This window comes from Coptis chinensis, chromosome 2 (assembly GCF_015680905.1).
Source record: "Coptis chinensis isolate HL-2020 chromosome 2, ASM1568090v1, whole genome shotgun sequence".
NCBI classification, from domain to species: domain Eukaryota; kingdom Viridiplantae; phylum Streptophyta; class Magnoliopsida; order Ranunculales; family Ranunculaceae; genus Coptis; species Coptis chinensis.
In genome coordinates this window covers 24,250,647-24,273,792 of record NC_141457.1, presented here as the reverse complement: position 1 = coordinate 24,273,792, position 23,146 = coordinate 24,250,647, and the positions used below count along the sequence as shown (strand labels likewise).

Sequence of the window (23,146 nt, the reverse complement as noted above, 5' to 3'; positions counted from 1 at the left end):
ATAATCTACTAACTTAGTGAAAACTTCATGATATGCCATATCATAGTAAATTATTTGTAAGGAGGTGCTTTGTAAGGTCTTGAGCCCCAGAATTAGGTGTGTAACTAAAGCATAGTAATAGTGTCCTTTTAATTAGTTGTATCCCCATGGCCTAGTCGTATACCGACAGGCGTACCTGTGTCAATGTGACTTAGTTAATAATGAATATCGTGGTGACTGTCTGAGTCCCCATTTTAACGAGATTGGGCTGAAACTGTAATACATTGTTACATATGAAAGTTACTTTGAAGCTATGTTACATGGACACACCATTTTTTAAAAATAATCCGTGTCGGATACGTACCCATGTGTTTGTGTGACACACAACACATATTGTATGTGATATACCTCAATCTTTGATATTTCACCATGTCAAACACATTGTATCCGTGTCGGATACGGACACACGTATCCGTGTCAATGTAATTTAGCTTTGAAGAAATCTTATACAGTTGTACATTTAAATTTTGAGTTCAAAATCCAACTTAAATACTTATTAGGTGATGTTTGATAGACTTGCGTTTGAATCATGTACTCGTAGTGGTAGTACTTGGGACCATTCAAATGCAAATGGAAGTTATTTTTATTTGGGAGGAGTCTCTAAATGATGCTAGAAGATACTATGTCATTTTTGGGAGGAAGTTAGCATGCCGAAAGAGGTGGGTTATTGGGTGAACTTGGGATGGGCCAAATCAAGACCTTTTCTTTCTTTGGGACAAGGTGTGCATGCCGAAAGAGGTGGGTGACTGGGTGCACGTGGGATATGTTAAATCAAGGATGATGCCCATCTCATTCGGTGGGATAAAGTGTGCACGTAGAAGGAGATGGCGACTGGGTGGACTTGGGAATTGGGGTACGTAAAATGAATGATGTCAAAATTGTTTAGCTTTTAGGTTCCTTGAAAGGAAGTTATAATAGCTAAGGATTGATTTTATGGGTTAGGGTGGTATACTAATCCGGTAAATTCAGATGAGCCGTTTGGAAGGGATTATGAACAAGGAAGATCTTTCCACCGATACAAAACTCAAGGCTGGTAATGGTGGAATGGTGCTCTTTTGGAGAGATTCGGGTGCACTTGTAGACCCTTTGTTCTGAATTTGAGTGTTACACAATTCTTCTACCAAAAAGAAGACCTCAAAGTATCTGTGGTGTTACATCTTGGAACCTTGGATTTCGAGAGATTCTTAAGAAATTAGGAGATACCAAATATGAGCAGTCTTGGCCACATTCTTGACCAGGTTGCCCTTATTGATGCAAGCAATAGAATAGCGAGGGAAACGGTAGTTATTGATTATTCAGCCAAGTCATGCTACCAAAATAGGTTGGCTGAAATCAATTATAACGATTGCGAATTGGCCTTGCAGGAAGTTGTGGAAACATGAGGTATTATCTATAATTATGCTTATATATGGGTATTGTTACCATAACAAACAACAAATCCCTTGGTTGGCTGCCTTGATTTTTATAGATGTTTCCTGTTGGTGAGATGATCATTTAGAAGTCACTTTAACCAAGACGGGAAAAGCCTCTTTCAGAATGCCATGGTGTCAGTACAGGTGTGGAACACGACTTTTTTTTATTTTTTATGAGGAACTGTGTTGTATGATTTTACTTCATATTAGTTAAGATTTATCCTTCTCTGTTTATTGTGCAACACTTGCAGACCGTTGTGGCAGTATCTAGTTTAATTTTGTTTCTTAAGTTAATTTTGTCTCTCACGCCACTTGTCCAGGTTCACTTTATTTTTTCATTTTTACTGTGATTGATTTTGAATGTTAATTTGACATATCCATTTAATGATTTTGGATTTTTCACAATATTTGGAGTGAATTATTAGTTGGGCACTGTTTGGTATGACTGATAGTATGTGATATGAAGGACCAGCATCTTAACTAGATGAAATTAATTAGCTTTAAAATGTGGAAGAGTATTGTTGGTTTTTGGTTGATTGAAATGTGATTGTTGTTGCAAATGTTCTTCAATGAATTGCATGGTCTATGGTCTTATTTCTTATTTGTATTGTGACTTGTGAGTATGTTTACTTTGCGACATCCGTTTGAAGGATTGCATCGCATCATCTCTTATTGTTTTCTAAAAGTGGAGACTAAATCCTGAAACCCCATTTGATGTACTGTTAGTTTTTCGGGTGTACACGCCTAATTGTAAATCTTCCCACATTTGGCTTAGCTTCTTCAAACTCGTGGACTAGAGATAGAGAAGAGAATTGCATTTTGTATTGAAAAGCTCGTAGTGGTCTTTTATTCAATAAGTTTTCTAGCTCAGTATCTTCATATATGTTTTTTTCAGGTTTCCTGTGGAGTTGGGTGGTGTGCAGTCTTTGATGCCGTTGCACAGTGTGACTGCTTCTGTGTTGCTTACTTCAGTGCCAGGTGGAAACTGGGGTTGCTTGTCATAAGGTAGTTTTCCATTTCGCCTTATTTTCCTAAATTAAACTCTTTCTATGAAAGCTTGCACAAACTTGTCAGTTGTCAAGGCTATTGTATTCATATTTTTTGTGTGGAATTAGGTTGCATATTATGATTTCCATACTAAGCATGTCCTTTCATGTTTAATTGGCTTAGTTACTAGAAAGTATACTTGACCCAACATAGGTTATAGTATCTAGTCATCTAGATGTGTCACTAGGGTCAACCCTTGCTAAAAACTTTATGCTTTGTCAGCAAAGTTAATAGTGGATGTGATGCAGCTTCCCTCATTTGTTTCTTACTTGGGAGGGAGCCTATTTCAGGACTTATTTTATGTTCGCTACAAGGAAGCATGGACTGTCCATTTTCCTTAATTATAATAATTGAAAAACATTCACCATTCAATGCACCATCAGTTTGGCAGTGCTGCCATACATGTTGAGTTTTTGCAGTTTCCCTTACTAGGAAAATTTGCACCTGACAAGGCAACGAACTTGGGGTGATCAGTTCTCTATCCTTCGGATGTGCTATCAATATGGCACAAGTAACCATCATTCCACCTTGCCAAGGCCATAAATGAAGGAAAGGATTTATCTGTAACCACTACTACAAAAATGGCCATAGATAGCTTTTATTTAATTGCATTTGTAAAAAAACGCTATGCTAAAAATAGGCATTGCACTTGCTAAAGCTAGTTCTGTCCTTACCTGGTACTGGTACGTTTTCCACGTTTGGTGTCCCGAAATTCTTCTAAACGCTATCTCAACTTAACACATGGGTAAACTGGGCACTTAAACTTCACACACGTGACAGATTCAGCGGAGGATATATAACCCATTAACTTGGTGAAAAAAGAAATAGAAATCCCTAGAAACAAAATCAGAGAAAGGAACTCCGATTGTTCATGAGATTTGAAGTTGGAACACCACCGAATCGAGTTTGCTGCTACAAGAAAAGTGAAGATACTTGTTTTCGGGTGTGTTTCAAATAAACACCGTTGTTTCCACTTTCCAACACCTCGTTAATACTCTTGGTACTCCTAAAGACACCCCCGAGCTCCGCGACAAGTTGTAAGTCTTCATCATCATTTTTATTTCTTTCCAATTTTTAATGTTTCAAAAATTTCGATAATTTTTTTGCATCAATTGGTATAAGTATAACTTTATGTTTTGAAATTTCGTGAAATTGTTCATATTTTACTAGTTTAGTTATATATGAAGAAGTTAATAGCTGCCCTGTTTCATCTTTCCCAATGTACTTTGAATAATTGGTGTTGTTTTTCTGGCAGACAGAAAACGAGGTTACATATTGGACGGTTGGTGAAAGATACTACAGCCAAACTTAAACAAGCTAGCGAAACATATCAGTATACCGAAGTTAGTGTAAGTACAGATCAATTACCTCTGACGTGATTGATTCTTTTGATGTTAACTGCCGATTAGGTTGGATGTAGTTTATAATATTTCCATGGTTTTCAAAAGTTTGCTTTCTTCGTAACTGAGTGGTTCTTAGTTCTGATTTTTTTTCCCTATCTAATTGCAGGCAAGCAAAAAGATTGCCAATGCTAAGCTTGCAAAAATTTCCAAACAGTTTTAAAAGAGTTTCAGAAGGCTCAATGTCTTGCAACTGAGTGGGAAACAGCATATTCTGTGTCCCAAGTACTTCTCCCTTGCAGGTATTTTTTCTCAAATTTCCAACACAGATTCAAGTATAACCATCATATGATGTAATTCTTATAAATGTTTTGTGTGGCATACTTGAGTGCAACTGCAAACACATTGTACTTGTCTCTTGGTTCTAATAGCAAAACAAAAAAATTTTAAACAGCTGATAACTAAACATATAAAATTAATCAACCGAACCGAACCGATAATATTATGTTTAATTTGAAAAATATTACTAAAATGCTATCTTATAATCATAAATATTACTAAAATCTTATCGGTTGGGGTTCATATCGGCAAAACTAAACTTTGAACCGACCGAACCGAAGACAATAAAAATCAATTAAATTTTTCGGTTCGGTGGAGGGCAAACCCAAAACCAAACCAATATCTTATCGGTTCGGTTTCGGGTCGGTAGAGGGCAAACTAAATTATCAAAACCCAACCCATTTTTTATCGGTTTGGTTCGGATCGGTTATCGGGTTATCGAAACCCATTGACAGCCCTACTTGGGACACGAAGGTTTACAGTTTGGTGCTAAGGATTTTTGCCTCATTTTAATTTTGAACGGCTTAAGTTGCACTGGCATTCAAAACTTTCATCCCAAACTCCTAATGGCCCATTAACCCTGCTTGTATCTATGCATTATGTGTAGTCTGGAGATATTGTAATTAAGTACTTCCTTATCATTATAGGTGAACTATGTAAAATGGCAAATTAGGGGGGTGACATACAATGGATCCATAAGCTTGAAATGGAAAAGCGCTCAAATAATTGAGAGGTTCAAAAGTTAAAGTAACCCATCTATTTTCGGCATTTTTGTATAAATATAAATTTTTTATTTGAAAGGTTCAAAAGTTAAAGTAACCTGTATCTATTTTCGGCATTTTTGTATAAATATAAAATTTTTATTTGAAAGGTTCAAATGCTTTACATGCTTGGCTTCTTGCAGGATGAAGAGGATGATGATGATGAAGCTGATGAGGAGGAAGGTGGACTAAGCAAATCAGGGAAGGAGTTAAAGAAGCTGCTAGGTAAAATAGGTGGACTGAACGACTCTGATGCTGAAGATGAAGACTGTGATGACGATGTAAGCTCCAATCTTGCTTACTCTGAATTTGCCTTGAACATTTTATGGTTACTTTCTAGTAACTGCTAAGAAATATTCATGTGTGATATCTTCATATCTCTGAGTAAAAAGCATTAGCTAGGTGGGCAGTTGAATAGTTTTGGAGCAACTGGAGGTCAAAAAATTGTCTTATAGCTATCGTTTGAGGCTTTTAACTTTACTTTTCTGTCTTTTTTCTTTGCTCGGTAAAGTACAGTTTTAGTAATAAAAATCAAAGTAGAGGGAGGCAGCCTACAACTACAACGAGAGAAAAAGAAAAAATGAACAAGCAACCAAAATAGCGCTAGATGTTGAGACAATAACCATCCATATCTAAATCCAATGGAGGGTCCTACTTAAAGCCCCAAAGTGCTCTAGAGGACAGTTTATATACCCCTTGAAAAAAATGTGATCACTGAAAGTGATTAGTCTCTTGAGGGTTTTAACTATTAGCATTTCATCGTGTTATGCAGATAATCTTTGTGTTGTGAACTTGTGTGCTTTGGATTTTAGGAGACCCTAAAGTAACGTAAAAGCAAAACCTTACAAGATTTTCGCCAATTGATTCATCGAAAGTAGCAGTATTATAACGATCTCCATATGAACGATTAAACAGACATCATCATTAGAACCTCCTAGGTTATATTTTATTTTTTTTATCCGAGATACTTTTTCTGTTGATGTATTAAAAGCGAAATCAAATTTGACACACCCTTTCCCCCGCCCAAAAGAATAAAAAATAATTAAGTTCCATATTCATGTATCACGGAGATAATGAAAGCGAAGGTTGACTGTATAGTTTGAACTTTATAGCACCTTGCTGTGGGGTGATAGCCCTGGTATATCTTTCTTAGGTTGTGGCTTCTGCTGACCCCAATCATAGCTCTTGGGCCTTGTTCATGACTGCTACATGTATTGGCTTGTGCAAGTATAGGCTAGGTGTACAAGGAAATGATTGGGATTACACTAGGCTGGGGAGTACTTGTGTCCCACGGCAGAGCTTTGATGATTACTAATTGAGCTCTCTTGTTGATAAGAGAAAAAGAGCACATGAACTAAAACCAACAAAAAAAAATGATAAACTCAATTTTCTTAAGCACCTAGTAAATGAGCTTTATGTACTGATTTTTCCTGTTTCAGTAAAGCTACTTTTTTGTCTGATGAAGAGATAGATGTCATTGAATTTTATCACCCTGTGCTTTCCCCTTGTTTTCCATCAATGAGCCTTACACTTTCTTAAATGGATGCATTTTGCAGTAATGGTTACCCACTTACTCCTAAAGACAGAACCCCTACTAATTTTTCCTACCTTTCATGTGTACTTACAGTCTCTATTTTGATTCCTTGTCTTTTGTAAAATCCATCCAACATTTTGCTTTACTATATTCGATCATTGTGATGTCTGGATTGAGCAAATATGCATATTAGTTGTATGTAAAGAAATGGAAGTCTCCAATGAGAACTATCTCCTCTTTGATCTATCTCTCAAGAGTGACTTTTATCTCCTTTTACCACCATAAAGCTTGTACCTTCTTTGCATACAGTAAAGATACAGACCCTTCCCCACCTTGGAGCTACAGAGGTGACTTGGTATTTACTTTTAAAACTGAGATATTTATTGCCTTACTGGTATTTGAATAAATCTACATTATAAATTATTTGTTTCCTCAACCTTCTGATGATGAGTAATGGTATTTGCATTAAGATGGGAGGCAGGTGGGGTGAGAAAGGGGGAGACTACTTTGGTGGGGTGAAAGAACATTGGTTCGCCACAATGTGGCACTTTCTGGGGCTCTGCACTTCTGCCTAGTCTTACTCAGGTTTTTGTATTTGGGTTTAGTAGCCTTTGCCCTTTAGGTAGGGTAGGGTGGGTCTTTTGGACCTGGAAACTTTGCCATGGCTAGAGTTTGGGTGTTGATGTAATCGTCTTAAAACTCTTAATGATATCAATATAGTATCTTTTAATGGTATTTTGACACTACACCAGAATTCAAGAAATAGGACACACTCTTAGGACTATATACCCCGCCTTAAATTAAGAACAATAATTGCCGTTTTAAATTGTTTTAACCCCGTCGTAGTTGTTTTTTAGGTTGACTAAGGTTGACTCTAAGACATTAGTTTTCGTCCCGAATACGAGGCGAGACAAGTTGTCTTTTGTGGTTTTGGTGACCGTCGTAGATTATTTTGCAGAGAGAAGGTATTGCTCATGCCACCCAATATTTCACTATCCCGCCCAAGATTTTCACCATTCCGCCCAATATTTCTTTCTTTTAGTAACCCTAATGTAAAAGGAAAGTGAGGCTTTGGTGGGAATGATTTGTAAGTTAGAGCAAAATCGGCAAGATCTGCATCTCTCTCTCAAGTTTGGTAACCCCCTCATCTCTATCTCAACTTTTTGTATCCCTCTCTCTCTCTCTTTCATCAATTTTCGTTTTGTTCAATTACCTCAATTTCCTGAACCCCATTTTTTTTTGTTTCGATAATCATTTATGAACCCCAATTTCTAGGATTGTGCATTATTGTAAACATACAAAGTGGAGAGGAGGTGTCAATTAAATTGGTATGTTCTACTATTTGTGTTTTTTTTGTTTGAGAATTTTAAAGCAATTTATATACAGCTTGTGTCTTTGTTGTAGTATTTTGATGTGATTGTTCACATGCTAATTTTATCGGACCTAATTAAATCGTCATGGGTTTTGTAAAAATAATAATTGAATGTTAAAGATCTTTTTTCCTTAGATATAAAACCGGTGATACAAGCTTATGAAGTTGATAATTTTTCTCTGTTGATAAGTATAAGTTTGAATCTTTGTTGAAGCCTATTTAGTAAGTTGGTAAGCTTGGGCCTTGGCTCTTGTCAAGCCTTACATATTTCTTTTTGTTTACCTCGTACTTATCAAGAAGCAAAAACTAAAAGACAAGATATGAGCCATCTTTATCTTCTTCCGTCAGTAGCACTAGTACTAGTGTAAGTACTCAAATTTCTTTATTTCTTCCGTAGTTCACCTTTTAATTCAACAACCTTTTTATATATAAGCTACTGGGATTGAGTGGTACGTGTGGATAGTGTGACAGATCGAGTTTTATCGTTTCAACATGAGTGAAATTTGAGTTTGGTCTCTTCGTCAAGTTAGTCGAAAGGTTAGAATAATTCTCTCTCAATTAGTTAATTTAGATTAGATTGAAGTAGTGTTAGATTTCATTAGATTATGATATATTTCAAAGGATTGAATTGGGTAATTGATTGTGACAGTGGGTATTAAGATATAGTGGTTTGAGGAATTTAGTGGAGAAGGCGTAATCACAATTGTGGAGTTTACCTTGCTGACTTGGTAAGAAGCTTAACTATTCTAATTTGTACGTTAAGGAAGAAAAAGACCTTGTGCTGAACAATTGCTGAATTTTAGATTGTTATAGTGCATCAAATCCTTGTCGCACATAAAGTTCTTTATCACTTGATTTGAAACAAGTACCAAGAGTGTGGTACTGGAAGCAAGAGCTAATTTAGCTTGTGTAATATAAATTGTGGGTGTTGTTCTATGTTGTTCAGGCTAAGTAGACCCCATTAGACTTGTGTACCATCTGAAATACTTGATGAAAAGTGTCGAAGAGAACCATATATGTGAACTGATTGGTTCTCATATAGGCATGTTGTGTTGATTGGTCATTTGGTTGTAAACTGATTTTTAGTATCTTTGTTATCTAGTTGGATGGGTGGAAATTGTATATGATTGATTGAATTGGCAAAGTCAGATTGGATTTCTAGTAATTTTGCCATATCAATTCTTTAGTAGCTTTAATAACATAGTGGAAATCTTGATTTGTATGTGGTGTTACTAATGAGTAGTGGGAGAAAAGTTATGAAGCCCTTACTGTTTTTGCATGAATCCGGCCTTCATATCTTTCATTATGTTAATGAAATACTAATACCTTATTTTTTCTTATAGTTGTATGAAGGAGTTGCTAGGTAGTATGGTTGGATAAGGGGATATTCTTTCTTTAAGAAAAGGAAGATTAGGTGGGGTGCATCAATACTTGTCTTTTCTTTTGGTAAGAAAATGAGGCTTGAGCAGCTAGCAACAAAGGAAAATGGAAAGCAGGAGCTTGGCTAGAGAAGAGGACAACACCAATTCTTGTTATGCAAAGAAACAAAGCAACATAAAGATTTAAGGTAAGAATTTCCAATCCAAATTTCAAGGTTATACTTTTGTTACTTGAGTGAATGTATAAGTGTCTTTAAACCATGAGCAAGGCTATCCACTATTAGTTTGATGCAGGTGATCAATATGGTACTTACATGCATATATACATGATGGTAATTCCATCTAGTTTAATATTTCGTTGGTCTAATAATAATGGTCTCCTGTACATGTGGATCTGTTGTTACAATAGTATTTTATATAGCTGGTAGTGAGTTTAGTTTGTGTATTTTGGATGGACAAGAATTTTGGTTCAGTGGCTGGTCATTTGGTAGCAGCAGAAGGTCCATGGCTTTACTCTAGTTGATATGGGTGTTTGGTTCATAGTTATTTTTTCATTCTAATATTATGGCTACCTTGTTGAGATATAATTCTGTAGTCTAGTGGTGCCTGCCGAAATTCAGTTGCTCCACCATTACATGAGTAAACGGTAAGGTACGTACTTTCCAATTAAAGGACGGCAGGCGGTAAACTCGGTGTTGGGATGGTTTTGTCACAAAGACGGGTCACCGCGTTAAAATTTTGATTGAAGGGCTTGATATGAAAACTGTTTTCAGGGACTTAATCCCAAAAACTGTTTAAGGGACCTTTCTAATTTCGGATCTGATTTTTTGGGCTGGGCTTTTTGGCCAAAAAAAAGAGATAGAAAAGAACAAAAGAGGAAAAAAAACAGAAGGGGGGGGCGAAGAACAGAAAAAGAAAAAGAAGGATAGAAAGAGAGATGGTGTACAGAGAGAAGAAGAGAGACAGAGAGAGTTGACCGGCAGGAGTGAGGAGAGAAAGAAAGAGAAAAAGAAAAGAGTGAAAAGAGATAAAAAGTGAAATAAGAGGGAGAGAGATCAGGAAGAGAGAAGTGAGGAAATAGAAAAGAAAAAGAGAGAAGAAGGAAAAGAGAAGGATGGCGGCGAAACTCGGGCAATCACGATGTCCAAACGGCAGCGGTGGCTCGGGAATTTTTTTGAGGAGTTAAGAGGGAAGTGAGGAAATAGAAAAGAAAAAGAGAGAAGAAGGAAAAGAAAGGATGGCGGCGAAACTCGGGCAATCACGATGTCCAAACGGCAGCGGTGGCTCGGGAATTTTTTTGAGGAGTTGTTTTCAATAACTAAGTGAGTGAATTCATATTTTTCTATGCTAAAATTTATATGGTTGATTTTTTGTTTAAGCCCTAGAAATTTGGGGTTTAGAATTCGACTTGAATTCAACTAATTTGAGGTTGATAGTGTTTTAGAATTTGACTTGCATATATAATTGAAATGATGAACTATCGGAGTTTGTAAGTGTAATTTCATAAAGAGATGTGAACTTTGATGTGTGTTATTAGTGAAGTATATATATATTTGAGGTTCGAAGGTTCAAGTGATGATATTGAAGTGACTATCGTGGTCGTGGCTAGGGAAATTTGTTTGTTATGTTATGAATAAAATATGATGATATAGTATTTATATATACTAGTATCATGCACGTGCGTTGCACGAATTTATACTGGCAAAGTTAAATATTTAAACTCTTCAAATATGTATTATCAGTTATGAGAAAACAAATATTTTTACACCCAGTACCTTATCAGTTTTCACAACCCTTCCATTTTCTTTTGTGTTCTTCATATACGTAATCTTTTAAAACACACTTAAACTAATCAATAAAACAGGAAAAAGTAGAAAAACCAATACAACACTGATATGTATGGGAGCATAATATAAGTTTAAAAAATAAAAAATGGAACATTGAGGTACATGCGTTTCAGTAGCAGAAATGAGTGCTCGATGAGATGTTGAATAGATAACGATCAAAAGTGAGATGTTTAGTACCTGTATAGTAACGTTAGTAATTTTGATTGTTAGTGAAAAGAGTGATAACAATATAAACCAATAAGAAAAGGAGGTGGAAAAAACACAGAACTGAATGTCGTATAATCAATGTGCGTCAAATAAGCAAGAATCAAAAGCCCTGAACTCCAACATATAGCAACCTAAGGGAAGCAAGCTCTCCCTTGAGTGCCTTGAGTGCTTTTGCTGTTGCAACTGCATCCCAGTCGTCCTCTGTGTTGGTTGTTGTAGTCCGTGAGCTCCCATGGGAACCACCATTTTCTCGGGTAGTAGAGCACCGAGGTTACCGGGGAATATCGGTGTAGAACTCCAGGAGAAGTGGCTGCCCTAACCTCTTTGGAAAAAGAGGGCCGCGCACCACAACCCGTAGAGGAAATCGCTCATTTTGCACGGTATGCATGCAAGCATCTGGCGTTAACTTCTTTGATCCATCGGTTTTTTGTGTCCTTTTCCTCCCTCTTGCTTACACTGGTGCTCCTTGAGAAACATATCAATAGCACGATAAAGTCCGTCATGAGTTGGCCCCGAGAAGCCCGATACCATCTCAAGCAAGGTCAATAAACTTTTGACAAATGGAAGATTTGGGTCCCTTGCAATTTCAAGAAGATATCCGTCAACTAATTTTGCCCTTTGTAAGCTTGGAAGTATTTGACATCAATCCGAACTTCTAATCACCTGTATCTCTTCAGTCGGCAGAGGATCAATCCCCCGTGCCTATGAGCAAAGAGAATGTCATTACTTCTTGTAGTTTTCAGCAGGGGCCCGTATGGTCCTCTAATCAGCACTTTTGGGAACCTTTTTACCACATAGAAACATATTAGACCTGAGCCATCTTCAAGTAATAAGAAAGTGGGTAAGTTGCTTCACCTAGCTTGTGCTTTAACGAAATCTTTCATCCCAGTTGTCTCTACTCTTGTCAGTCTACCTTTTTTTGGTTCAGAAGCCGGAACTTCACAAACCTGCATGGAGGAAGCTCAAATATCTTTAGTATCCTCTGATGAGACTTTTTGTGTTGCCTAAATTACCAATCAAGCAACAAACTATACAGCTTAAATGATTACCTCTTGAAATCTGTTTCTAAGTTTTGTTGTCCAATCTCCCAAGGTCCGAATGTGAATGCTTAAGTAGTCATCTCCAAGCGTGGAAGTGATGGAGAAGGGATGCCTATAGAATTTTCAGGTCAAAGTCATTATTTGTTTTCTACAAACTGTCATTATATTGTCAGTAAGGAACTTGTCACGTACCACTCAAAGGGTGCATGTACATGCCGTTCTCGTATCTGAATCCTGGTGGTTTGGTCATATACAATGCAAGTAGTTTATTTGTGCAGTGAAGTGCCTAATAATGAAAACTTTCAACATGGTGAGTTGTGGATTCGTTTCAACCCCAAGTGATCAAATCATAGAGACATCTTAGTTAAATGATATTAATGCTGGGTCGAAAGTACTTTTTTAATCAGGTTGCTTAAGTTTCAGGCCAGTTGAATTTCTACCCTACTGATATATATGCTCTGTTTAATACTTTAGGTAGGTAACTACGAACCCTAATAACGTCCACATCATTGTGGCTTCGGCTTCGAACTAAAGATGCGTGCATTCTCTCACTAATGTAAAGGAGGACCGGAATCATTATGTACATCCATGTTTGTAAAGAAAAAAAAATAAAATTCCAGTCAGCATTGATTTCTATTATGCCTATTTGAGTATCTGTAAAGAAAAAAAATAAAATAGATTTTGTTCCTGCAATACAAATTCTTCCACTATACTCTGGACTACATCAACATCATACGTCATTGTCTAACCTTCTGGGGTTGGAATAAGTATATCAGTAACTGAAGATTCATCTAACTGTTGGCCTATTCTCTTAACCAGCTCTCTCCTTGCCATGTCTCTAGAATCGAGTAAGATTGCAGCTTTTAACATTTTCAGCAGAAAACTACAGGATACACTATCTTTTTCAATGGGTAACAACCATATAATGGACTCCACTAATGATCGGCACTTGGCAACATCACAACCTTGGATGACACCCTTGCTAAAGCCTGGAATTCTCCTTAGTGCATATGCTTTGAGAGCTTCTCCAATTACATCGGCTGACACTCTTCCCTTGGTTTTGATGGTCGTTATAACACGCTTGTAGAAATAAATATCGAGCTTGCATAGGTCCTTAACCCACCAGTTCTTTGGCACCATCTGCGGTTTTTTTACACCATTCCAGCAAAGAAATCTGAGTAATGCATGGTCACCAAGAGCTACAAAGCGAAAGGCAAATTGTTAGAATAAGGTTTATATATATTTAACACCACATTAAAAACTATGTATTATCAAAACAACCATATACAGTGCACCACATATATATTTAAACTGAGTTCGATAATAAAAAAAAAAAAAAAAAAAAAAATATAACAGCAACAACAACATGAGCACCTCGCCTATTATTTACAAAGGTGACAATCAACTAAATTTCTCTAAATGATGATTCTAAATAATAATAGAGTGTGTCAGACAGAGAAAATAAAGGCAACGACCAATTGATTCATTGGTCGAGAATTAAGAGTTTGCTGAAACGAAATACACCAATAACAAAAATAAAAATAAAGGTTTCAATAAGGGTTACCCAGATGTCCGCACTAATGTGTGATTGCAGTGCTTCGTCGAGCGTCCTTGAACACTGGAATCAAATGTATGATTGCAGAGAAGATGATTCTCGATTGTCACATAAGAAAAAACATATAGAGGGGGGAAAAAGCTTCATTACCTTATACAAACTGATGTGATATTATGAATAGAGGGGTATTGTTCAAAAAGAGGGGTACTGTTCAAGAGTGAAAGAATACCTGCCTCAAGGATCTGCTATGGTAACCTCAACAACTTGTTCAATCTGGATGGAAGTGATTTGTTTCACAGCTTTGGATGAACTCAGCAGATCAAATACTCATTTTCAGTGTACTGGATACCCTATACAACTGGGCCGAACACAGCCACACTAAATATATTATGTGTATACTAAAGAACTGAGAATTTCATTGTATTAAATATCATTATTATATTATGGTAACAAAATGAAAGGTGCATGAGAGTGTAATTTGGTCATTTGTGTTTTGATTCATAAGCTAAGTTTTTAGATAAATTAACCAAATTCAATCCTAGTAATAAACCAAAAAAAAGTACCAGTGTAGTTTAGTGCACTGTAATTCTCAACAAAACCATCTCCCTAAGAAAATTCACAATATCCTTTTGTACATAAATCAACTTTTCGGGGGATTTATTTGCCTTCAACATTCTATCTTGCAACTCCTGCTTAACACAAATAAAACTCCGGTAGTTCACAATGCCATTGAAATAGTAAATAACTAAAGACCCATATCAACATAACCCAAACAATTAGTTTATTTCATTGGTAGTATAATGAATAGCAGCTAAGAAAAAACAATTACCAAAAAGATAAAAAGTAAATGTATACCTTTTTCGTGAACGAGGTAATTGGTTGGGTCTTCTTCGCGCCCACTAATTTCTCAAGACTCCTCCCTTCCACTACTTGGTCTTTATCTCCTACTACCTCGCTAGATTCAAAGTCGGTCCTTCAGCCTCAAAGAGCAAACGGAAGAACTTCACGAGGAATCTCGGGTTCGATCTAGACCAACCACCTAACTCCCCTACCTCGCCCGGCCAGCGGTCGGTCTTCTTGGGTGTTCTTGAAGGCCCCCTCCCCTCACAGTGTAGCATTGCCCACCCCTTCCTCTTCCAACACCACCACCCCCTTCTTCCGCATTCGGTAGTAGTCGGACTAATTTTCTGCTTGATCGAGAAGGGTGAATATCATCAAGTTTTTGGGATCTTAATCTAGCTTGCCTAACTCCACTCCTCAACTCACGGCATTATTTCCCCATGCAAATTACACCCGCTCCAAATTCCGGTTGAATCACATTGCGTTAGCGGGAAAAAAAAATGAACACCTAAACGCATAAAAAAGACCGATCAAGAAATCCAATTATTCAACGGGCAATAAATCATAGGCGTTCACGTATATTAATTGCATCACGCGCAAACCAAGAGATGATTGAAATGTGATATGAGAATAAACCGAGAGGTTTTGAGGTTTTGAGTGCATCAACAACACGCCCGGTTTCTTCGCATTTAAAATCGGTATAAATGGTAATAAATTCGGCATTAATGTGAAGGCCTTAGTTGCGTACAATTGAATAGTGGCGTGTAGTTGATTTCCGACTTGAATTTACACACACATCCTTAAGGGCACTATATCATCTTAAAGGTATAAATGGTAGTAAATTTTGCAGTTCGCATGGTAATAAAGTACTGCTAATGTGTGTTATGATAGTAGGTCTATTGTATTTCTTTTTGCACTAAGTGATCAGAAACTTAAGCCTATTAGGTTAGGGCATCTAGACCAATCCTTTTCACTGCAGGTATGATTCAGATCACAACCTCTTTCAAACGCAATGTATTTGTCAGGGTATGAGTGAGGTCCTGGGAAAAACAGAGATTTGTGTACCTTATCATAAGTTCATAGTATATGTGCTTCAATTCTAGCAACAAAGGCATATCAACAGGGGCATCTTCAACTTCGTTATCGCCTTCCTTGGGCTTTTTCTTTTCCTTTGAGGTATCAGCGTCAAAAACTCTTAGGTTGATCTTCCTTAAGAGAATTTGAGCACGCACATAATCTTGGCGGTCTAAACACGCATCGAACCGGTTTTGAGTTTCAGCAAGTCAGTTAGTGCATACAAAGGATAACACTTAATCTGTTGAAATTATACTTGTCCTAATCAAATTATCATACTTGTTCAAGGATAAACGCTGTTTTTTCTGTTTTTGTCATTGCTCCAAATGTTTCCACCTGTAACACAAACGCAGGAAAGTCATTACTATATCATACAACAACTAAGCAACATACGAAAATGCTGATTTTCACTAACACCCAATAGAAAAAGCAATGTAAGGTCCTATTGCTCGTGAAATCACTTAGAGAAATTTCCTGCATCAAGTCAGCAGCCTCAGCAATAAGGCCCTGAGATTCCTTGATCTTCACCAGTTTTTTTTTATCAATCGTGCACGCTCCAGTTCAACATAAATCTACACGAGAAACAAAAATGCACAAGTACGGTACTGAAACCAATACATTGTTGTTACCACGGAAAATCAACTTTGACCTTCATTCCACCAAAAATCCAAACCATGAACCCCTTCCTAAAAAATCAATGACATGAATGAAGGTGTCATTTAACGATGCAAAAATATGGACCACACCAAAAACATACTCCCCATCTCGTACAACAGGTCCAAGACTTGTCACGTTCTCCTCCTTGGGTTCTCTGGCATGGCCTTCCTCCTCGACATGGTTTCAAAGACAACAACATTTAATTTGGGGAATACGGTTTTAGCTACAGAGTTGTTTCGATACTTAATTAGATAAGTGTAAGATTTAGCCCTCAACACTGTTGGTTCACTGTTTTGCAGTCCTTATAATTTACTTAAGAGCCGGTTTCATCTCTTCTATCCACACCTTAAAAAATAAGTTGTTGGGTAAACTATTGTAATTCTAGGGGAGAAAATCGTCACGAACTTGAAAATCAACTGCTACCACAGTAGAGATATATCTGAAGAAAGTTCAAAAGTAACATAAAAATTATCACAAACTCTAACTTTCTAAGCTTGGTATAATTAAACTCATTTGGTGTAAGATCTCAACATCCTTTGATTTTCTCATGGAAACAAACAATAATTAAGTACAACAACTCCATGCTCATCAAATTTGATTATCAATATCTATATAGATTTTCCCGACATATATAGCAAATAGGCATCCAAAATATAGATCTTTGTCTTTTTATTTTACTTGCCCATAAACATAGTCAAACATAGAAAGAAGATGAGGAAAAAAAATGTACCTTATGCAACCATCAATTAAATTTTGGAGAAGGGAGAATTGTTGTTGGCTTTGAGTTAAGTTGGGTTTCTTCACCAAACAAAAGAGCAAAATCCTTGAAAAGATGGAGAGACGGGGATGATTGAAATCCTCGATGGTTTCGGGCTTTTAGTCTAATCTAAATAGTGATAGCCTAATGCCATTTATCATTCAAATTCCGACTAATCAATCATAAGTGTTGCAGACCACTACGCAAGTCCATCGCCTTTCACTTGTTTACACAGGAATACTGCAGTGACCAACTACAGGAAACAAAAGAGAAACATAAGGAAAGCTTCAGTAGTCTATCACCACCCAAGAACCATAGGCCAAACTGACTTTAATAGCTTATCACTATAACAACTTATCTACCCCCAAAAAAATGGTATTGATTATCTCCACGTGAACATTATCACATACATAAACTTAAGTATGAATTTAACAAACATGTTGAAGTGGAATATGCTTAATTATATATAAGCAAGAAAATTGTTCGGTAGAGAGAAGGGAGGGAAAAATGCATACTTGGCACGAAGTATATATTCTTTGAGAGCAATCAACCTTTAAGTTAAAACAAAAGATCTACATAGGCAAAAGGAAAAATAATATAAAAAAGAAAAGTATGGCCAAAAATAGAACATGCTGTAACGAAGCCAAAGGTTAATTGGTTTTTGTCAAAACCAGGCTTAGATCGTTTATGAGAGATTCCTTATTATCAGCTAGACTTACCAATCAATATTGAATAATGCCTTGTAAAGCAACTAATAAGTGAAAATTCTAAAGTACTATCCAATTGGTTTCTGACTTCAATCCTTACCACTATCCAATTGTAGAGCAAGTTCAATCCTTCTGTGTCTAACCATTCTACTAAACAACTAATAAGTGAGTTGCATACATAAGTGCATGTTCAACAGAAGCAGAATGTATGAGCTCACAACTGAGTTCCCTCTTAGTTTGCTCGTGTGTCAAATTGGCAGGGATTGCCCAACGACCAGATTAAACACTATTCTATTTTTTTTTAAAAAAACAAGGACAACAACAACAACAACAATGATAATATTCCCTACAACAAATGTGTTTCACAAAGTATAAGGAAAATTCAGTCAAAGAGCAAGAACAAACGGGAGGCCAACAGCTATACTAAGTGAGGAAATCTTGTTAATGTCAGCTATCATCTTCACACTACTAATGAATGTCAGTCTGTGATTTTGCTAAACTCCCATATACAGTTCCTGCCAAGAAGACCGAAAACAATACTTACCTACATATTCTACAGTTTTTGTCTACCCAGTGTCCTTTTATTCTATACATTTAAGTGTCGAGAAAACAAATTGGTATTGAAAAGTTGTGATACCATTGTTCTCTGTTGCGTGTATGTAACTATGTATGGACTTATGCAAAGCAGAGATGCGCTTGTGGTGCTTAGCCTGTTAGACTCTGACCATTCGCTAGCCAAAAGTCGTGTCACCTTAAAATAAATTGTTCACACATCTACATTACTCTATTAGGCTAAACAGAATGGCAGAAAGTGAACTACAAACTCGTTCTTTGGCTTCTATTTGTATACATTGGATTACTTTCACAGATAATGAAAATGGCTTACTTAGCTGATGAATATTCAAAAGTTACACCCTCACTCCAAATAATCACTTGAAGAATATAAATGTGCAGTATTAAGAAATAAGATTTAATAGTTGCTTCGTACCTTTCTTTGGAGAAACCATGTAGCCACCAGCAATGCGATGGAATTTCCTGTGCCCCAGTTGAAGTTTTGTTGCGCCAAACAAAACACATATAAATAACTCAACAGCGATATGTATTACGTGTTTTTTATAAAGTTTATAGAACACAATCTATTATATCGCCATCAGGACGCTACAACAACAGCAAATTGATCAACTCTCCAGCCAAAGCAGAAAAAAGAATGTGCCGACCAACTTGCAGATTCATTATTTATGATCACGCTGCTGATTAATTTAGCATAGCCTTAACTCAGAACCCGAATTGGAATTGCCACAACTCTTATATAAGTATATAATCATAAGTCATAACAACTGACATAACCTCCAGAACATCCAGTTTTTAGACCTGCTTGTACGTAAATTAAGGTACTTTCATTTTAGATAATCAAATTCAATAAGGAGATTGAAGAAGCATCAACCAATGACCGAAATGAGGAAAATATATTACAAAGTTCATCCAACGTAAATCAAATCTGAATCTGACCAAGTTACATGTCAAATTTTAACTTATTAGGTACCTTGAGCCCTCGAGGCATTAGTGAATAACGTTATCCTATGAATCATCTCAGATATTTCAGAAACCAAAGTATTTTATGAAGCGATTAGTCAAACAAATCAAAATTTATATAGGCTAATTGATGAGAATGAGAAGTATATCTCCACGTTCACAGAATTGGCATTCAATTATAAACACATACACAAATCTGATGCATTTGAAATCTACAACTTAAAAATGAATATTTGGTATTATCAGATAAATGTATGAAGAAGGACATACTATCTTTGATTGCCAGAAGAAACCCAATCAGAGGAACAGAGTCTCAAGGATATCCGGATTTAGTGTTTGGAAACAAAAAAGCCTACCTGAATTGTCTTGACTGAAGGCTTGGTTGAGACTTGAGACGTTCAATTATTTGTGGGAGAACTCAATTGGAAAAGAGAGAACGATGGCTGAGATTATTTCATTTTCTGTTTGCAAATGAGGGGAAGTCATAAAGTGAAAGAGAGACGGTTGGTTTCTCGATTTTAATTTCATAAAAGGTATTTATTTGGACAATCAATGCTGGTTAAGTCACGAATAATTGAATAGGGGCGTATAGTTGATTTTCCACCTGAATTTACACATACGTCCTTAACTCACTATATAATCTTAAGGGTATAGATGGTAGTAAATTTTGAAATGACTAAATAGTCCTTCTTAAAGGCATTGAATAATTGATTTTAATATTTTATGAAGGGTATTTCATGGTAGAAAAAAGGTTGGTCCAATTTAAATGTCCATGTTAATTATGGTATACTCTACTAATTGAGATATAATAACAGTCCTTTTTCAAGCTCTTTAAAGGTGTCCACGTCAGCAAATCTTAAGTATCCAGGGTTGGTTCGACAAAATTGGAGAGAAAAATAGAAGTTTTCGAAGACCCACAAAGTTAACCCAAAAAACCCACTTCGTCCTTATTTCTTTTGCTAGAGATAAGGAAACTCTGACTTCTTCTCTCAATTAAATTCCAAAAACCGAAAGACTTCTCCCCATTGCTTCCCCCGAATGTCTAAATCTTTGTAATCTCATTCGACTTATCTCTTCCTAATGGAGTTATGAGATGTAAAATCAATCTCCTTCTTCCTATTATTAATATGGTAAGTTTTTTGTATTTTTTTTTTTTAATCTAATTAAGACTTCATATTCTTCAAGTTAAAGTTCGTATTATTCACAGATTCTAACATAAGGTACTCACTCAACTCAACGTGTAATACTAAGAGTTGTTGGAATTCCAAACAAAACATCCTTGCTCAGTTGCTCTACTTGCCACGATTATAACTGATTCTAAATTTCTACTGATTCACCAACAATTGGCAGTTGTGATGTCCCACATTTTAATTTTAACAATTTCATATAATTATAGCTATCAATTTGATCGTGATCATACTGATTAATCTCTCATTTGTTCTAAGCGGTAAATGTCTACAGTTAGCACTGCATGCGTTTTCCTTTCTAATCAGATTATCATTTTTTGATGAAATAAGAAGTTATGTTAGGTAAACATAAATATTGATCTATAAACGCTTGGCTTTCCAATTTCATCATGCAGGCCCAGTGAACCATATGCAAAAGGCCATGCTGGATGTATAAGATTTTATGAACAAGAGACAGACAACTGGTATCATTTACTGGTATTCAAACAAATGCGCAGATGGTATTGGGGAGTGTCGAAGGCCAAAGTTTAGACGTCACCTATAATTTTTGGTGTGGCCACATATCAAAAGTATCGAAGCAGATGCAAAATCTTATTTTTGAAGGACGTTCTCTTGGTATCCTCCATGGGTCTACAGGGTGTATGGTTTGTACTGTCAAACAAAAATTGATCGTTTATATAACCAACTCATCACATGTACGCTCTGAATCGTTTTGAAACATATTTGAGTAGTCTTTTAAAACACATTAATATGTAAAAATGTCAATTTAAGTTGGAATAAAAGCAGAAAATAATTCTTAACTATTGAGATTAATTTGTTAAATATAACGGTTGTGTTAAACACAATTTGTGAGAGCGCATTAAAACATTATCAAAGGGCATAAAACAGGCCTTGCATCCAATGCGTTGCCTCTTCCCAGTCCCATTACTACCTTTCCTTTTTTTTTAACTAAATATTTAATTGGATTATTCAAGAAACCATTAATTAGTACAGACGTTACTACATATCTCTTCCTCTCCTATACTTATTAGAGCATTCCGGAATTACAATGTGGATGAGGACCCACTCATCTAACAGATAAATACTTTCTTCAAAAGAAACAAAAAGTGTGCTTGGTGTTGAGTGAGGGATTTGGGTGAGTTTGTTTAGCAAGTTTGCAAGTCAGGCATAAATGGACTGGATTTGGAAGTTTGTTTAGTAATGGATTGACTAAGGCTAATCTTTCTGCAAGCTTATACATCACAGGGATTTAACTTAAGACTGTCAAAATGAATTTAAGTACGACTGTTTAGATTATATTTTGCCGAGGTTCTTACTGAAAAATTACCTTACATTTTTCATTTTTAGAAGCGTGAATGAGAGAACCCTGATTCTTGACATTTTTTACTTTTATTAGCTTGATGATAGCCTTGATTCTCGGGGAATTATGTTGCACATAACTTCCTTTGTCTGAATAAGATGCTTCACTAGATCATTCTGTATTTTATTCTTCTTCCATTTGTGTTAATTTTCAATTGATGCCTTTGCACAGGCAGGTGAACATTTGTTTTGTGTGAAAATGTGAAACTGGGTGAACATTTGTGTTTGTTTGAAACTAACAGACAATAACTCATTTTGAATCTGATCAATTTTCTATTAGGACTGCCTATTAACTGGAAGAGATATTAGAAAGGTCGAAAAATAACTTAGCAGATCTACATTCTGAAGGCTGAACAATCGGCAATTGAGTCGATCAAGAAAGTTTGTGCTGGATTGTAGACAAGGATAATATGGAAATTCAGTAGAAAGCGAATAGGAAGGTCATGAGGAACCTGTTGTTCCATCAGTCACAAGATCTTGATAAATGGGCATGTTGCCATTGGGGTTAGCAATGAAAATTGTTGGTAGGAATAAGCAGGAATAATAGATGAACATGGATGGAACTTGATTTTTGGCAGAAGGGCCAGAACATGCTTAGCTATCATAGAAAGCTTAAACTCACTCGGCACGAAGAAACCTTCATTGAAGCCGCACATGGGAGCAGAGTGTTACCTCTAAAGAATCTTAAGGCAAGAAATGGAATGATCTGTACATGCAATGAAGCAGACTAGGCTCAATTATGTCAATAGTGTTGTGCTATTATTCTTGCAAACCATATTTTTCATATTTTTAATAAGAAGGGTGATATTGTTACTCTTTCATTGAAATTGTGTGCCTCACCATATATTGCTTTAATAAAATATATGGCTTTCACTAAATTTTTTATGTGGACGGTTCTTTGGCTTTTTCAGTTCTGTTGTGTAACTGTTATTCGCGTGTTCTGCTTTATCACATAATTTCCCTTATTCGTGAAACATAAATAGTGTTTTGCAAGGCCAAACAAAATTCTCATTCTTATACCGAGAATACTTACCATGAGCTTGGTTTCAAGTGTAACGACTGGTGGGACTGGTGGGTTGTTTGACTTATTAGGATTAACAACTATCTTTGTCGATCCTGCTCAACGGCTACAAGGTAAAATTAAACAAAAAATAGACAAC

The 23,146-nt window shown here is 36.2% G+C and overlaps 1 protein-coding gene and 1 pseudogene across 9 annotated transcripts; one reads left to right on the top strand and one right to left on the bottom strand.

The window, feature by feature from the left end:
* Nucleotides 1-292: 292 nt before the first annotated feature.
* LOC147515472 (uncharacterized) lies at nt 293-22,785 on the top strand. 8 transcript variants are annotated; one of them, XM_086587735.1, is made up of 9 exons: nt 293-1,422; nt 1,538-1,595; nt 2,347-2,456; nt 3,754-3,847; nt 4,008-4,140; nt 5,082-5,219; nt 8,308-8,381; nt 8,494-8,572; nt 9,188-10,799. In XM_086587735.1, the coding sequence occupies exons 1-5, from the start codon at nt 1,418-1,420 to the stop codon at nt 4,059-4,061; spliced, it is 321 nt and encodes a 106-aa protein (XP_086443861.1). In that variant the 5' UTR covers nt 293-1,417; the 3' UTR covers nt 4,062-4,140; nt 5,082-5,219; nt 8,308-8,381; nt 8,494-8,572; nt 9,188-10,799. The 8 variants fall into 8 exon arrangements, with proteins under 8 accessions (XP_086443861.1, XP_086443855.1, XP_086443885.1 ...); XM_086587729.1 differs by having other exon boundaries at nt 8,278-8,381; XM_086587759.1 differs by lacking the exon at nt 9,188-10,799 and adding an exon at nt 8,947-9,142 and having other exon boundaries at nt 8,278-8,381.
* LOC147515473 (phototropic-responsive NPH3 family protein NPY2 pseudogene) lies at nt 10,115-13,526 on the bottom strand (annotated as a pseudogene). Its single transcript, XR_015210525.1, has 2 exons — nt 12,998-13,526; nt 10,115-11,975 (listed from the first exon to the last, which is right to left on the bottom strand). The product of XR_015210525.1 is annotated as a phototropic-responsive NPH3 family protein NPY2 pseudogene (transcript).
* Nucleotides 22,786-23,146: the final 361 nt, after the last annotated feature.

Coding starts and splice junctions, on each gene's coding strand:
- LOC147515472 (XM_086587753.1), top strand. Junction 2,457..3,753: donor CTGGGGTTGCTTGTCATAAG/GTAGTTTTCCAT, acceptor TTTTTCTGGCAG/ACAGAAAACGAGGTTACATA. Junction 3,848..4,007: donor ATCAGTATACCGAAGTTAGT/GTAAGTACAGAT, acceptor ATCTAATTGCAG/GCAAGCAAAAAGATTGCCAA.